Source organism: Leucoraja erinacea, chromosome 7, assembly GCF_028641065.1.
Source record: "Leucoraja erinacea ecotype New England chromosome 7, Leri_hhj_1, whole genome shotgun sequence".
Lineage (NCBI taxonomy): Eukaryota > Metazoa > Chordata > Chondrichthyes > Rajiformes > Rajidae > Leucoraja > Leucoraja erinaceus.
Genome location: NC_073383.1, coordinates 35,760,379 through 35,775,600, shown reverse-complemented (window position 1 = coordinate 35,775,600; position 15,222 = coordinate 35,760,379). Strand labels below are relative to the sequence as shown.

Below are 15,222 nucleotides of genomic sequence, written 5' to 3'. Positions count from 1 at the left end.
AAAGCTGTATCCTATGTTCACGAAACAAATGTACATATTCATTTAGTGAAATTGTTTTTGTGAAAATTATGCCTTTACCTTTAAAGCACAAGAGAAATCTCAGGCAAGCACTTTCGTTATTCTGTTGCTTTAAATTCCTAACCAGAAATAATATGCAGTATGTGCCTATCACCAATTTTCTTTGAGTGAAATCTGAATCTAATGTGCGTGGGTGTACAAATGAGCTTTTTCGTATAGGTAATAATACTTCATTAAAGAGTACTGTAATAAGGCTAGCTTTGTTCTTAATAAAAGGCTTTTAATTGCAGAACACCTGCTAACTAACATTGTTCCATCCTTCCACTCTCCTTTCAGTAATACCATTCAGTTGGCAGCTCTGTCCACCTGCACAGCCTCACTTCTAAATAAATGAAAATCAAAGTAGGGTATTGTGCTGTTATGTTACATCACCATGTCATCTCAGACAGATTGGAGAGGCTACATAAAACTTCACAAACTTTATCTACATCCCTTTATGCAATTGAAAAAGCATTTTGTTTCTTGTTTCGAATTGTGAAATTATTGGCAGTTAGATTCCACATCCCTCAAGAGTGACTGAGGGAATCACAATAAGAGATAAACTCATGCCCTTGAAATAGAATGGAACTTCATGGGGTCTGCTCATTTCCATTAACACAGATATCCATCTTAACCATTGACTGGGTGCATACTTAAATAGTAAATGATTGCAGTGCAGAAGTACTTTGTTGGGATTATGAAAAATAGTTCAGAAATTCCATCTTTCTTTACTTTAAGAACCCAATATCCTGAGTGGCAGCAACACAGGTTGATTAACGCTTGCTCGCCTTTCTCCAAAAATGCAAGTGTATTGTAGCCATGACAGACTCTTGGTGCCCACCAAGTGAAGGGGAGCTGGAAACATCAAAGAGTGGTACAGCGTTAGTTTTGTGGGCTGTACTGAAGATCTTGCAGATGCTGCAAATTAACAAGTTCTTGAGATTCTGATTTTTCTCTCTGCCTCATTCCCAGTTATCATCCTAAGCCACTGGACATTTCTCTGCTGTGATTCCGTCAACCCTCCTCAAATTGTGCCTGGGACCTTGGACAAATCTGTTATCCTTTGTGCACTCCACATGCCAAAGGGAATGAAGAAAAGCCCTTTCTATGTAAGATGGAATCTATAATGCACTTGGGCTTCATGTGCAGTAGGAATTTGCAGCAATGTCCCTCAGAAAGCATTTACTGATTTGCGGAGCAACCCTCTCTGGTCACCAACCTTAGAGGGTTAAAAGGAGAAATAGAGGGTGAGATCAATTTTTAAATTGGGACACTAGTGACAGAAAAGCACATACATAGGGAGTGATTTGGAAAAGAATCATCAATGAATGCTTAAGGCTTCTGTATGATTACAAACAGAACAGAATGCATACATTCACTGATCGGGAAAGAAAGCTAGAAGCTTTTTAAATTTAAACCTGAGGCCTCATAATGCTGAGGTTGCAGGTTTGATTGATGGGCCAATTATAAACATGGAAATAATTTTAGAGTGGGAATTCCCATGGAGAAAGAGAGCACAGGGCTGCCAGCTTTAACTGGCTGTGTCCATTAGATGACCTTTCATTTCTGACTATCTCATTCACTCAAATGGTCTGCCCCTTCTCCAATATTTTATAACTGCAAGTTAAAGCCTTCAAATAAAAAGAAACAGACTATTTGTTCATTGGCTTGTGATTTTCTGCTCACTCCATTGCCCTGTAGAATAAGTTTTAGTTCTTGTGATATTTTCAGACGATTCTGGAACACTGGCAACCCTCAATGTGTAGCATTTGACATTGCCTGTAAGAAAGAAGAGTATGGGAAATAGAAAATGTCAAAGATTCTAATTGTAGGAAATGTCCCATATGTTGAAACTGTCCTGAATTTACATTTACTTTGTAGCCTGATTTTGTTTTAAAAACATTTATTTATAATCCACTGTAGCAATTCGGAAGTGGCAGTCTGGGGTGGGACATTGCAACCTTCACGTGGTCCACTCTGCTTCGACTAATGCAATCAACCCGACGTGCACAAACAGTTAGATCAAACAGAACAAGTTGATCTATACGCTGTGCACGCCATACGCAAGAAGACGCGGCAGTCTGTTAGATTTGAGGGTCAAAGAAATTAATTTTGCCCAGAAAAATGATCAAAAGAAGTATTAAATATTACAAGAAGTGCTGGGTGGCTTACTGATACAACATCCTGTCCTTAAATTCATTTGCATCGTTTCTGGCATTTCTCTCCTTTTTTCTGGACCTTTAAACTCCATCTCCAGAGACAAACTATCCAGCAATATCTATCAATATAGTTATAACACTCTGATCTTGGATGTGGATGTATTTGTGTGTAGATTTGTGTGTGTATTTGTGTGTTTTTTTGTGATTCACATCTCCTCGAAAACGCGACGCGCTAACGGTGAAATTTTTACATATTCCGATAGAGATTTATCTCATGATCTCGAAAATCGCCTCATATGAAATTTTGATTCATTATTTCTTGAGTTTTTAATTAAAATTGATCACAAATCTGAGATCATTTTTGAAGCTAAAGAGCTGATGACGTCACAATGGCTCTGCTCCTCGCGTCCAGCTGTGCAGAGTTTTCAATGTGCAGCCGGCTGAGCACTATTTTCCATCAGCTGCGAGTTACGTAACTCTCCCCCCCCCCGACTCGCAGTCGACTCGCACACGGCCCCATCCGCGCCACCCGCCGAGTTCAAGTTCGCCCGCTCCCTCCACTACCCCTCCTCTCCTCCCCCTTCCCCCCACTCCCCCTCCCCCTTCCTTTTCCTCTTCCCCCTCCCTCTCCCTCCTCCCCCCTCTCTCTCCCTCCCACCCTCTCCACCTCCCCCCCTCTTCCCCTTCCTCTCTCCTAACCCTCTCCCCCCTCTCCATCTCCCCTCTCCCCCTCCCATTTTATTTACTTTTCTCAATATACTCGTCAGCAAACCGGAAACAGCTTGCCTTTTATGTTTTGCTGCAAGCTCAATTACGTTGTGTAAATGAATGGGTCACACTGACACAATAAAGGATACCATAAGAAATACATTGCTTATTCTTTTAATGCATCAAATTTAAAATGCACCTATCACTGTTGTCAGATGACCATGTTTATGACAATTATACTGGTTATAATTCAGTGTTGTAGGATCTACAGTATTTCTCAGGAAAGGTCAGAAGAATTCAAATTGAATGTTGATTTAACAATGAGCTCAGCCATTTCTGACACTAGTGTTACTGCTGGTGGCTGCATCACATTGATATGGTTTCAATTTACTGGAGGACAGGAAACACTTTCTCGTTTACGGCTGTACACTGGTGTTCTCTGGCAATCAACAGTCTTTTCTTCGCCTTTGGCATTCAGTGCGCAAAGTATTGGGTGTTTTTTTGTTTCTTGTGTTTTCAAAGGACATTTGGCGTCCTTGAATCTTGATGCATGTGGCGGTTTCTCTGAATTTCCAGGTTGACACTTTGAAGCTTGGGAAACAAAGTAATTTCTGCAAGTAAGATGTTAAACAATTGGTTATTTTCTATCTGCAAAATTATCCATTTGCATTGTCATACATGATCAGAAACCGGACACATTAAAAAAAAAAATCAAATGTTGGAATTGTGAAATTGGGGAATTGCTACAAATCCCCAGAAGAACCATCTGTATTCGAGAAAGGGTTAGTTACAATTTCTCCCAGCAATTTATAATTTCTCATTTAACCAAAGGGAAGAAAGGTTTGGCATTGCATTCAAAGGAGTACACTTGTTTTTTCAAAACATACTTTGTGACGAGGCTTCCTAAAGGAGAATTTTGACTTTCATTATTATATATTGTATATTATATTATATATTATACTATATATTCAGTCATCCAATATATTGTGTAGCAACATCATCCTGTCACACACGGTAGAGTAGAACAGATTTGGCAGATCAAAACTGGGCTTCCTTGAGGCACTCTAGACTATAAGCAGCAGCAGAACCGTTCAGTACCACAACTTGCCAAATTGTATCCCTACACACCATTCACTCAGCCATTATTACTAAACCAAGAGACTAGTCTGGTTCAATAAGGAGTGCAGAGAACCATCAGGAGCAGCATCTGAAACACCGAGAAATTAGATGCAACATATTAGATGCCAATTATTGAATGTAGCACACATGACCGGATCTAAGCAACCCCACAACCAACAGATTTAATATCATCACATCAGTCATGTCATATCTGGTGGTATACAACTGAGCAGCCAAGAAGAGAAGAGGGCTCCAGGAACACATCCAATGTCAATGATGGAGAGGCCTAACAAGAGGACTACACTCAAGACTGGAGTGTTTGAAGCTGTCTACAGCCAGTAATTCCAAGTAGGTGATCCATCTGGGCATCTTCCTGAGTTCCACCATTATAGAATACAGTCTTGAACACATTTGACATGTGATCAAGAAACGGGTGATAACTCTGGATACAGTAAAGGCTATGGGACCTGACAACAACCCAGCTGTGTGCTGAACATCTGCACTCCAGAATTGTGGTGAGGCAAATGAAACTTTACACTACTCATAATTTACTTAACTTTATTTAAGCTTTAAGCAACCTATTTCTTAAAAAAATAAACGTAGAAATGTCTGGCAAACATGGCTGATTCCGCAGGCCTTTCCCGCACGTAATCTCCGCACATGCACACACTCTGGAAAACCCCCGCACATGCGCACACTCTAGAAGAGCCCCGCACATGCTCCCACTTCATTCTCCCCTCCTATTTATAAGTTGAGACGGTCAGGAGGTTTAGTACGTCTTGATGACCGTCGCAGCACTGGAGCTTCAGGAGATAATGGTGTTTCAATAGCTGGTGGTACATATATTGCTTGGTCATCAACTTCACTCATAATGTTATTTAGATTTACAATTTTAGAATTTCTTATAGAAGTTTCCATAGGTGATGGAAATGTTGGAAGTTCTTGATTAATGTTATCAAGAAGTGACGGAGCTGATGGAGAGGACGGACATGGTGCAAGGTCATGAAGTGAGACAGTTGACTGACGTCCATCCTGATATTTGATAGTTGCATAAGAAGGGTTGACATCAGTCAGTTTGACTTCATCAACAAAAGGCTCATTCTTATTTGATCGGACATAACGACGAAGCAACACAGGCCCAGGGCTAGTCAACCATGATGGCAGACAAGTACCACTAGAAGAACGTTGTTTGAAGTTAAAGAACCGCTCATGTGGAGTAGTATTGGTAGCCGTTGACAGTAGAGATCTGATGGAGTGTAATGCATCTGGTAGAACACATTCCCACTGCTGATCTGGTATGTCATTTGACTTTAAAGCCAGTTTCACTGCTTTCCAAATGATTCCGTTATACCTCTCAACCTGACCATTTCCAATAGGGTGAAATGTTGTTTTACTTATTGCAATTCCTCTATTCGAAAGGTAATCTGTTTAAATTATTTTGACATGAATGAGGTGCCCCTATCAGAATGTACGTAACTTGGAAATCCACAGAATGAAAACAGTTGATCTAAGCATTTGATAACCGTAGCAGCTGATGTATTTGGACAAGGAAAAGCAAATGGAAACCTCGAATATTCATCAACTAAGGTAAGTATATAAACATTTCGAGAGGAGGATGGTAAAGGCCCTTTGAAGTCAACACTCAAATGTTCCATAGGTTGAGTAGCTTTCTTCAGGACGGAAGAACCTTGGTTTTAATTCAGCACAGATTCTACATGAAGCACACGTCATCTTCACATCTTCTGTAGGGAAAGGTACGTTTTTGGAACGAACATAATGTAACAAACGAGTGACTCCAGGATGACATTGTGAAGATCAGTGAGTGCAGAAAAGAGGCACAAAATGCTCCAGTTAATGTATCCGGAGCAACATTATCCTTACGGGTAACGGTGAAATCGACAGAAGGATGGAGGGTTGGGTGTGTATGCGTGCTTTGTCTGTGATATTTATTTATTTGCTTATCTTTATTATTTTACCGTGGATGTTTCGTTAGCTAGAAATGTTTGAATGCTGCACTGACTGGCTGACATTTTAAATTTCGTTGTACATGGCCCATGTTACAATGACAATAAAGAAACTATTCTATTCTATTCTATTCTATTACCAGGGCGGTACTCAATTGAATAACTAAATGCAGATAATTCAATCCTCCATTCATGAATTTTACTGTTTTTAATCTTCGTTTGTTTCCGATTATCCAGCATAAAAGCTACTGAAAGCTGATATGTTATCAAAGTGAAGTGCTGGCAAGCAAGGAAATTACTCAATTTTCCCACTGCTTCAATGATTGCTGTAGCTTCCTTTTCGACGGGTGGATAGTGCAATTCACTTCCTTGGAGAGTACAAGACATGAAAGCCACTGGTCGTCCTCCTTGATTTAATGTTGCTGACACTGCTAAATCAGAAGCATCCCATTCAACAACAAAGGGGAGATCCTCATCGATGGCGTGTAATGTCGCAGAATCCAATTGTTTCTTTAAAGAAGTAAAGGCACCAATTGCTGTAGAGTCAAGGGGGAAAGATTTTGCTCTAATCAAAGGTTGAATTTTGTCAGAAAAATTTGGTATCCATTCAGCATAATATGCAAACATCCCAAGAACCCTTTGTAGAGAGTTTAATGTGGCTGGAACAGGTATCTCTTTGACTGGGCGGAGACTTTCTGGATCAGGCTTGATTATATCCATGTAGTATTCAGGAATAAAAATGAAGCTCTCCTGATTTTTTGTTTCTATAAATTTCAATGGATGTGAAAATGGGAGGATTGTATAGTGGCCAATTAAATAAATCTTGCTTAAGATGACCCCGCATTAACCTTTTATGGGCAGTTTATACCTCTAGAGCTATTTCCTTCCTGTAGACACTTTGGATGTCCTCCTCAAATTATAAACCTTTGGTTTATCTCCCCATTTCGATCTCCCTAGATGTAAGTCTCTGTCTAACTGTTAGGTTAGTGAACACTTTCTCACAACATTCCATTACAGACATGACTTGCTGCTAAATATAGTTACAGCGGAACATAAATATCGATGACTTTTAAAGCCTCTTGATTTGGTAAATGTTCACAGTACTTTGTTTCAGATACTTCAAGAAACGGGATTGAACCCAGAGCACCTTAGCTGTGATAACGGCTCTCAAACAATGAAAACGTTTTCAATCACAACATTGTTCCGGTACTGGCCTCACACTGATTTAATTTGTAAGTGTAAATGGAGTTTTTATTGCAGTTGCTGCTGGGAAATGTCGAACTAATTACACCATGAGCAGCAGGGATGTATGAATAACATCAGATGAAAAGTGTATGGTTTAAATAATACACATTATTGCCTGGCAATTTTTCACCCATGATTTATTTCCAATGGATTATTAATGATTAAGCAAGATAGTGTACAGGTGTGCCTTAACTACTTCCATCCCACTTTATTCTCTTTCTTGTTGTTCCTTCCTTTCACCGGTGCCTCTCTTCCTCTTTCCCATTCTGTTTTGGTCATACTTATGTTATTTTCTTCCTGTCTCTCCCTCATCCACTCTAATTAACTTGATTATCATGTCCTCACTCCCTTCTTCATGCTCCTTTTTACATCTCTTTTCCTGCTGCATATTTCTTTCCCTCTGTATTGTATACCCCTCTCTATTTGGTATGTCCCTTGTTCCTACAGTCTCTCTTAACTATGAATGTAAATTTGTCCTTAATTAGTCTGCCCTTCTCTCTAGCTACTCCAGTCTCCTTGCTTTTTTAACTGGTGCCTGACTTACACTTGCTCTCTCTTTCAAATCTTTTTCTTATGTTTTGCTGATTATTCCACTTCTTTCCTTTTTCACTCACTTTTTGCCTATGCTGCATAAATCTATTGTGATGTAATATATAACTCACTGACCATAACTGTGATAATGAAAAATATAACTCATTCACAGGTTACCCTCATCCAGTGGAAGATGTGTTCCATTTGCCTCCGCTGGTGGAATATATAAACCACTCGACTGTTACTTTGTTGTGGTGAAATATGTAGCCCACATACATGCTCATCCATCCTGGTGGAATTTACAACCAACTCAGTGCTACTCTTTGATAGTGGAGCAGTCATCTCTAGTTTTGTGATAACAGAACAAATCACCATTCTTTTGTTACTGTGGAACAAAGAAATGCATAATTCTACAAAATCCGCACTGTATTGTTCTATTATAAGAACCCCATGTGATTCAGAAAATTCTGTGAAGGCGGCATATCAACTGAGAAAAGTACAGTATAATGCTCTGATTCTGTATAGTTGTATAATCATTGATTAAAATTTACATGGGCTTTATATCACATCAGATGCTATGCTATATATTCTGCCTAAGCAGAATAACAGGTGATCCATAGCTGTGGACTTTGCTACAGTACTTTGACTTTGATCTCCAAGCAGAATAGTATTTCAGATGCTATTCGCGTACACACCACAACTTTTCATGCAGAAAAGTTACATCAATCACAAGCGACTGAAGTAGCTGCAGCCAGAAAGCCACCGTAAAGTCCAAGGCTAAGGGCACCAACCTGAAACATTTCAGTGAGGCAATTTGCCATCACTCAGCCAGGCAAGAAGCAGGAATGGTAACAAATAGATTTTCAAGTAAAGGTGCTGATTAACGACTGGTGCATTGACTGGTGAATTGCAGCCGTCATCGGCTGTTTGAAGAGATAAGGCACCTCCTCCAGTAAGTTTAGTAGATACTGTTGATAGAAATTTCTATTTGTTGCGGTCTTACAACTATTATGGTAAATGGGGTCTACTTCTAAGGCAGTTCATTATGTTTGCAGATGTCACTGGACAGTCCTAAAAAGGAAGAGTAAACAGCCAGATGTCCTGGTCATTCCAATAATGATATAGGTGAATAGAGCGATGAGATCCTGCAGCATGAATGCAGGGAGCCAGGCAACAGATTAAAGAGTACGCCCTATAAGGGAGTAATCTCTGGATTACGTCATATGGCCTATCCACTTATTCCCATACTTACGAGCCAGTAAGAAATGAATAGGAGGATAGGTCAGATAACGTGTAGTTTAGTTTAGATTAGTTTAGTTTAGTTTAGAGATACAGCACGGAAACGGGTCCTTCGGCCCTCCGTGTCCAGTCCACACACTAACACTGTCCTACACACATTAGGGACAATTTACAATTTTACAAAGTCAATTAGCTTACAAACCTGTACATCTTTGGAATGTGGGAGGAAACAGGAGCATCTGGGGAACACCCACACTGGTCACAGTGAGAACGTACAAACTCCGTACAGGCAGCACCAGTGGTCAGGATCGAACCCGGGTCTCTGGCGCTGTAAACCTCTCACAATGACACCTATTTTGGGCGATCCTCTTATCTCAATATCAGTGGCAGTTCATTATGGAAGTCCCATGGAGCACTGTAGATTGTCCATCATGGCTCCAGAATGAGAACTCTAATGTTGAAAGTGGAAATGTGGTCAAACAGTAAATGCAATCAATGAGGTCTGCTTATTCCTGAAATCATAGATAACACTTAGAAAGAGACAGTTTTGAAAAGGGCCTCTGAACATTGTGTGAATGGAGAGAATACGACCAGGAATCAGATGAGGACTGAAACTGTCCTACAGTCCACACAATGTTGTCACACAAGCAAGGCTGTATCAATAGGCTCATTGAGTGGTAAACACCACCACTTTAAGAGAAAGTGGCACGGTTGGTAGAGCTGCTGCTTCATGGCGCCAGAGTCCTGAGTTCAATCCTGACCTTGGGTGCTGTCTGTGTGGAGATTGTAGTCTCCCTGTGACTGCATCGGTTTCCTCCGGATTCTCCAGTTTCCTCTCACATCTCAAAGGTTAATAGGTCAATAGGTTAATTGGCCTCTGTAAATTGCCCCTAATGTGTAGAGTGTGGGTGAGAGAGTGGGATAACATAGAACTAATGTAAACACTTTGTGGACCGAAGGGCCTATTTCCACACTGTTTCTCTAAATTAAAGTAAACTAAAAAACATAGGTCCAACTCCATACTGAACACAAAGGATTTGTGCTGCAGTTTAAGCAAGAAACATAGAAAATATGTGCCAGACTGGCCATTTGGTCCTTTGAGCCTCCCACCTCAATACCACACCAATGTGCTGTTGCTATGCTTCTTGAAGCATTTTGTATTGCAAATCTATCTAACTACTTCTTAAATACATTCAGAGACTTGGCCCCGCCAACTGATGTGGATGAAAATTCTGCATTCATCAGCCTCTGAGTGAAGACATTTTTCTTCATCTCAGCCCCGTATCTCTTTCCCTACATCCTGTGACATGATTTAAGGAGAAGAAAAGTGCACACAATACTCCAGCTGTGGTTTCGCCAAGGCCCTGTGTAGGTGTAGAAGAATCCTTGCTCTTTTAATGAAGGTCAGCGTATCATTTGTCTTCTTAATTGCTTGTTTCAGCTACATATTTGTTTTCAGTGACTGTTAAATATGAATACCAAGGTCCTTTTACACACAATCTATTACCATTTAAATAATACTCAGTTTCTGTTTTTCCCCCCCATCAAAGTGGATAACATCACATTTATCCACACAATACTGATTAGGCCATGTTTGGCCCACTCAATCAATTTGTCTCAATCACCTTGAGAGCTGCTCTCTGGCCTTGTGTGAACAGTAACCTGGAATCACTGTAAGCAAGTGCAGTATTTGCCAAAGTTGTAGGAACAAGCCCACAGAGACTCCTTTGCTGGTCCTAGTCACAGAGAACATTTAATCTTGTACTATCAATAATCATGCAGGTGGGTGAAGTAGAATGCATGGGTTCATGTAGGACTACCTCTGATACTATCATGAAGGTACCACTGATGAGTCAAGGTCTCTGTGTGTCCATCCTGGTTTGTTTGTTCCTGCCAATGGCCTCAGTTTTTAGTTATTCTGTTCACAATCTTTATGAAATAGAATCATGTCAAATATGCTTTTGTCCCTGCATATTATCAGGCTTCCTACAGGGTAGCCAAATGTTCACCCAGAATATTTAGGAAAACAGGAGTACCAAGAGTTCCAGGGATATTTGGAATTCAGCATGAAACATCGCGTGATCAATATTTTGCTGAAGTACAAAACGACTCCATACACTGCCACAGGCACAAATCCGCAGACTGCTGATGAAGAGAGACTGTGCCTTGTTCAACCAGACTTGACTGCTTGTTGAATATAAACAGTTAGCTTGGAACATCACCATGACCCTGATCACAAGGTGCGCTATTTCAAATGCATTTCCATTATTAATCTAGCCAAAAAAATCGAGCAATTGCTAGTTGGAGGCAAGATCAGAGATGGCTCTGTGGAATCAATGGGTGGCTGATTGGAAATGGGGATAGAACCTAAGTGTGCAGGTAGAATCAAATCATCTTTGTCGCTGATGGACTGATTCCGGATGGTGACTCACTCGATTTTGAAGTAGCATCAGAGTTGGATCTTGTGTGAAATGTCAGGAAGTGAAGAACCTCAACAATCTGACATAGAAACACATTCTCTCAGAGTTCAAATCCAGGAGCAAACAGTCCAAGAGGATTCAACACCCAAACCTGGAAAGAGAGCCGGTAGAATCCTCGGATTGGTAAACAGACTGAATATATATTTGTGTTTAATAAATATTGAGGTGAATTACTTGCTCATTATTGCACTAGAGAAAAATTGGGGACAGCTTTAAGCATGAACATGATGTTCTCTATCAGAGTGTTTTATAATGTGACCCTATTGTACAGGAGAGTCAAAGTGTGCCTGCTTTTCAGGCCTAGTCAACCTAACCTCTCTTCATAAAACAACAGGGGTGGTGTGGTAGCTGCAGGAGTGGAGTTGCTCCCTTACAGCGCCAGTGACCCGGGTCCCACACTCCAAAGGTGTACAGGTTTGTAGGTTAATTGGATTTGTAAAATTGCCAATAGTCCCTTGTGTGTGTGTAGGACAGCGTAAGTGTGCGGGGGTCGCTGTTCGGCACGGACTCGGTGGGCCGTAGGGCCTGTTTCTCTGAACCAAACAAAAGTAAACTAAAAGTAACATTATCACAAAAGTCTGGAACATTGGGCCTGCCAGTGTAAAGCCTTTATGTCCACATAGTGTAATTGTGTTGTATGCAAATAAACTATCTCTGCATATATTCTGCCTTATTACCTTTAGGCAGGCGTTATGCAAACTGCGTACTGGGATAAGATTCCCCTGTTTTTGGGAAGGACATTTTTATAATCTATCTCCAAAGAAAATCATCATTCAGAACTGATTGGCGCTATTTTAACTTGCTGCTGCAGAATACAAAGGGCAATGTGGATCAACAACTTTTTTCTACTGAAGCAAAATTACTCCCCCACCACCTGTCAAGAGAGTTTCAAAAGTTGTCAATTGTTTGAAATGGGGAAAGATCTATGACTTTCCTGCAATCATGAAAGATTCTGGAAGTGCAGATTAAATATGTATTATTGAGGCAGTGAAGAAAACTGTCCCTATTATCTAGTTCAAGAAACCACATTGCAAATTGAAAGAGGAAAAACTGCAGATTCAACAGTTTCTCTGGAATTTGTGCTGTGAAACACTGGAGAGAGGTGAGTTGAAACAAATCAAACCAAACGAGCATTGGTATAGTCAACACCATATAGGCAGAGTTCTTTACTACATGAAATGATGTCAACCATGCTGCCAAGCCATATAACAAGCATCTCAAAGGAAAGTCCTTTGAAACTTATCAAAAAACAATGACAGTGCCTAGCTGGAACTCAGTGATGCTTTTGGCATAATAGCACTAAAATATATTTATTTAACAGCAAACTATAACTGATTAGCATCCTTTGAAGTATATTGAACAATTTAACTCAGTGAATAAATTCCACGATGAATAAAAATTAGATTTATGATTTTTTAGGTACTCAAGAAAGACTATTTTCCAATTAATCTAAATGTACATTTGCACAACAGTTTCAATTTGCATAATATGCTGACTCTATTAACATAAAGAGCATATATTTGAAATCTTGATTCATTCTTCTAAATTATTTGTGAAATTTTGCAATAAACAATGTGGCTATAACAAGAGCTTTCATTTTTTTCTATTGGTTAATGTAGCAAAACATCTCAAGGTGATTCACAGGGTATATCAGAGGACAGGAGATGTGAGGGAAGATGACAAAATGCTTAGTCAAAGAGCTGTGGTGTAAATTAAAATGAAAATGCTGAAAATACTCTGTAGATCATGCCGCATCTGATTTAATGTTTCATTTTTGTAGTTTCAACCTTTTTTAAGTTCAAACAAAGAGACCTTGTAAATATATGAGATAGATGAAATAAAGACATTCACCCATTTTTAATTTATAACATAAAGCTTGACACGTTTCCAAATTACTTTGCAATATACATATATTCATGCTGTATGGGGAAAGCTGAGCAGTTAGATGCTGTGCGGCATTCAAAGGGGAGAGTTAGCCAATGATCTACCATACTGCACTCAAGCAGAGAGCAAAATATATATTAACGATTTAGAAGATGGAATTAAATGTGATATCTCCAAGTTTGTGGATGACGCAAAGCTGGGTGGCAGTGTGAGCTGCAATGAGGATGCTATGAAGCTGCAGGGTGACTTGGGTGAGTTGGGCAGATGCATGGCAGATGCAGTATAATGTGGATAAATGTGAGGTTATCCACTTTGGTGACAAGAACAGGAAGGCAGATTATTATCTGAATGTCAGATTAGGAAAAGGGGAGGTGCAATGAGACCTGGGTGTGCTTGTACATCAGTCACTGAAAGTAAGTATGCAAGTACAGCTGGCAGTGAAGAGAGCTAATGGCATGTTGGCCTTCATTGCGAGATGATTTGGGTTTAGGAGCAGGGAGGTCCTACTGCAATTGTACAGGGCCCTGGTGAGGCTGCACTTGGAGTATTGTGTGCAATTTTGGTCTCCTAATTTGAGGAAGGACATTATTGCTATTGAGGGAGTGCAGCGTAGGTTCACCAGGTTAATCCCCAGGTTGGCAGGACTGACATATGATAAAAAGAATGGGTCGACTGGGCTTGTATTCACTGGAATTTGGAAGGATGAGAGGGAATCTTATAGAAACATTTAAAATTCTTAAAGGATTGGACAGGCTAGATGGAGGAAAAATGTTCCCAATGTTGGGGGAGTCCAGAACCAGGGCTCACAGTTTAAGAATAAGGGATAGGCCATTTAGGACTGAGATGAGGAAAAACATCTTCACCCAGAGAGTTGTGAAATCTGTGGAATTTTCTGCCACAGAAGGCAATGGAGGCCAATTCTCTGGATGTTTTCAACGTCTAAAGGAATCAAGGGATATGGGGAAAAAGCAGGAACGGGAGGATACTGATTTTAGATGATCAGCCATGATCATATTGAATGACGGTGCTGGCTCGAAGGGCCGAATGGCCTACTACTGCACCTATTTTTCTATATTTCTCTTTGCCTATGAGTTATTGTGTTGCACTATAAAAGGGGAGCTTGCCAGTTACACAATTACTGAAAGAAGCTTACACAAGGAGATAACTCCAGTGAGTTTCAGTAAGGCACTCTTAAGAGGAATTGACCAGTGAACCATAACATATGAAACAGGCATAACAAATCATGGAGCAAAGCAAAATGTAAATAAGGAAGAGTTCACCAATGAGTTACAATCAAGCTGACAATAAATATTTGACCAATAACTTACAGTACTACATTAAGAAATATAACTTGGCCATTGAGTTAAGGTACAACACCGACATAGGCAGAATCACCATATGACACACAATTAGTGACAGTTATTACTGTAGTGTAAACTTACTTCAGTCATGGAGAGGAGCTTCAAATTGAGATTGGTGTTTTCCAGATAAACACCGCACGTGGAAGATCTGTAACTTTAGCTAACAAACTCAAGAAACCAATACAACTTGCCGTTAAGAAAATTAAGTATATCAAATGCTTTATAGGAACATTAAGAAAGAAAATTTAATTTCATCGTATTCGGCAGATGGTTAAAAAGCCTGGTCAGGGAGGTAGATTTTCAGAGGGAGAGAGAGAAGCGGTGAGATCCAGAGGTTTAGGAAGTAAATTTCACAGGCTCTGGCCCAGGCAGCTCAGTTGCTTATAGAAGAGAAAATAATAACTCATTATTATTCATCATAATTGGAAGAATGCAGACATCCCTAATAAATCCCTATTGCTGAAAGGATTTATAG

General features: G+C 40.0%; 1 protein-coding gene across 3 annotated transcripts in view; it reads right to left on the bottom strand.

The window, feature by feature from the left end:
• Positions 1–3,088: 3,088 nt before the first annotated feature.
• Positions 3,089–15,222, bottom strand: part of LOC129698886 (uncharacterized) — a 393,480-nt gene continuing 381,346 nt past the window's right edge. For all 3 annotated transcript variants that reach the window (XM_055638273.1, XM_055638275.1, XM_055638276.1), the window contains one exon: positions 3,089–3,535. In XM_055638273.1, coding sequence (XP_055494248.1) covers positions 3,307–3,535 — 229 coding nt within the window. In that variant the 3' untranslated portion in view covers positions 3,089–3,306. The remainder of the gene's footprint in view (positions 3,536–15,222) is intronic.